We start from the raw sequence: 2894 nt of genomic DNA, 5'->3' as shown, positions 1-2894 counted from the left end.
GGTGACGTTTAAAGGTCGGTCCCAGACGAAAATAATCATATCTGATTAATACACGTCTCTAAAACCCCAGTATACACATACAAACATACATATGTAAACAGCGATGTCGTACCATGTAACCACTTTAACAGATTAGTAGATGATAAGCACCGAATGAGAGTCATTCTAAACAATATTTATAAGCAAAAAGCACATATAATTTTATTTATTTCAGTAAGAAAAAAAACATTATCGTGAAGTATCTCGCATATAAATTCATAGGCAAATAGATGATACTGCTTTAGTAATACAAGAAAACGTTTGAAATCAAAACAGAATGATGAGTATAAAAATGAGCTTCAAGATTGACAGGAAATTTGGAAGGAATGGTATGGTCTAACGCATATGTAACAAAAGGTCTAAAATATTTATGCCACATCACAATGAGCCCTTCGAACGCTTCTGATATTTCAAATAGTTTTCAAAATCACATGTACATTAAGTTGATTATATACTGAAACAGTTTTACGTGTTTTTGTGTTAAAAATTTAAATTGGAATTGATGGTTTATCAATAAAAAATATAATTTCCGTTGCATCTTGAATTTAGAAACAAATTGAACACATCAGCTATGGAATACATGTAATAGTACGATGCAAAATAGGAAAATATATATCGTCTAATACAGCGCAGCACAATAAAGATAAACATGACAAATGAAATGGAAATTGAACCTCATGAATCAGATCTTGGTAGTAACTCACTGAGCAACCTTCGGCTTGTATTATTGATGATGTAAATTTTGATAGAGCTTATTTTCTGCGGCGTAGCATTTTTGTGGTTACTTCTCTTGATGACTGAACTACAGGTAGCAGGTAAAGAGGTACAAAGGGATCACGTCATATACCATATCCACCCTTCTCCCCAACACACACATTCGCACACCCTTTCCTTAATCTATTATATCTTTCTTTCAATATTACATTCGATTCTTTCTTTAACGTCTTTCAGGGGCGCTCACGTAATTACGCCATAAATGATTCTTGTTGTATTATCAATGTTTTTTTAATAGCCTATATGACGGTCACAGGTATAAACGATGAGCTTTTTTTCGTTGCGCTATTACGTGCGCTACTATAGTACTAATCAACCCTCTGAATGTAAATAGCCTATACTCTGTAGTGACTAAGGCAACCTTTGCACTTCTGTCATCTAGCATTCACTTTTTGAATTATATCATATTTGCATGATTTGCAAGGATCGTTCTGGCAGTCGCTGAAGTCAACCAACATGTACATCCTATTATGCATTTCTGAAGCGCCGGAATGTGTACGCCATTAATGACTTCTATCATTATCAACTTTGTTTTTCATTTTCATTTATCAATATGCATGTGAATGTGAATAACCCATAGACTAGTAACATTTTTTGCGCTATCCTTTCTGCATTAACTCATTAAACGATATCATCTTTAGATGATGCGTCAAAGACTTTGCTAGTCGCTAACGCATTATTACGTCAGCCCAATGACGCATCGTATGTTATTGGCATTAGTTAACGCCAGAGTGTTATCAACAACCTAAGGTTGAATGCGCAGTGCATATAATTTCTCATAAGCTGGTACAGAATTTGCAATTATCTCTTTAAAAACGGGTGACAACTCCATTTCTTTGGTAACATCGGGTGCCTTGCCAAAACCTTGCCCCTTCATTGCATTAGACAAGATCACACCGTTCTTCAACTTAGAATGTGCCATGACCCCTACATCGGTGCAGTGCCAGTTAAGCTGGTCTGTATCAACGCTCTCCCATTCCAGCATCTTGGGTGTATACTCGATGCCCATGGCTTCGCAGTATTTTGGGAGCAGCTTCTCCGGTTGATTGACGAGGTCGTCGGCGTCGATGATAGGAGGGGGTCCCTGGTCGAGCTCGGTTTCAACGTAACGGTAGAAGCGCTCCAAGTCGTCATATATGCTTGCGTGTCTGCCGATAAATGCCTCCACGTCATGGTCGGGTGACACGCTGTTTGCCATACGGTACATTGAGCGGAAGGACTTTTGCGGATGGCGGATAAGAATTGAGTGCTTGAACCCTTGTTCGACGACAGCGAAATCATCTCTGATGCCTTCCACCATGCCCTTGACGAAAAGGACATTGGCACCAGGGTATTCAGCGTTGAGTAAACCACTGATGTAGCTATGCGTATACCTGTCATCGGCCAAATCATCTATTGAAAGAAAATGTTGAATAGCTAGGAATATAATCTAGAATTTATTCCATATATAATGCGAAAGATAATGAGAGAATAACGGTCGCATAGCTTTATTCAAAGTTCCCCATTGCCGTCCTCCATTCCGAAATTTTCAAATGGTTTTGCATGAGAGTTGACAAAGCTGTTTAGGTTATTTCCTTATGTTTATGAACATAAACATGTACATGTATAATATGTATATATTGACAAACCGTGTTAAAATGACATCGTATTAAAATAAACTAATGCAAAATGATTGTGCAATTATTGCGTTAAATAACTAACTACTAATTACTCGTTACTGATCTCTAATTGGTCATTGCTGATCACAAGTTACTTATTACTGAGCACTAATTACTTTTGATTAGGAGATAGCGCAATCAAAATGGCGCATCAGGTGTCGAGGACATTGTTTTAGATTTTTCTACTAACCTATTGCCAATTTACCAAACTTGACATTCTTGGTCCGATCTGGACCAAAGTAGTGGCATGACAGGTACGGTTCCCAGAACACTTCAGTATCACCTCGGGCTGACATCGACCTCGCAAACGCCGTCGAAACCGATCTCGGGGTGCTCCATACCATGATGCGGGCAGGCCCAGACGGTTTAGGGAATGAAGACGACATGGTTTATTGTGCACGCCCTTCTTTTGAATGTTCGTAC

The 2894-nt window shown here is 38.5% G+C and overlaps 1 protein-coding gene across 1 annotated transcript; it reads right to left on the bottom strand.

Annotated features, from left to right (window-relative positions):
- LOC100891310 (branched-chain-amino-acid aminotransferase-like protein 2) lies at window positions 1–2894 on the bottom strand. Its single transcript, XM_030981948.1, has 2 exons — window positions 2662–2894; window positions 1–2205 (listed from the first exon to the last, which is right to left on the bottom strand). Exons 1-2 carry the CDS (start codon window positions 2855–2857, stop codon window positions 1559–1561), a joined length of 843 nt encoding a protein of 280 aa, XP_030837808.1. The 5' UTR covers window positions 2858–2894; the 3' UTR covers window positions 1–1558.

The sequence above is a fragment of the Strongylocentrotus purpuratus genome, unplaced genomic scaffold (assembly GCF_000002235.5).
Source record: "Strongylocentrotus purpuratus isolate Spur 01 unplaced genomic scaffold, Spur_5.0 spur5_scaffold_12, whole genome shotgun sequence".
Taxonomy (NCBI): Eukaryota; Metazoa; Echinodermata; class Echinoidea; order Camarodonta; family Strongylocentrotidae; genus Strongylocentrotus; species Strongylocentrotus purpuratus.
This window is presented reverse-complemented; position numbering and strand designations above follow the sequence as displayed.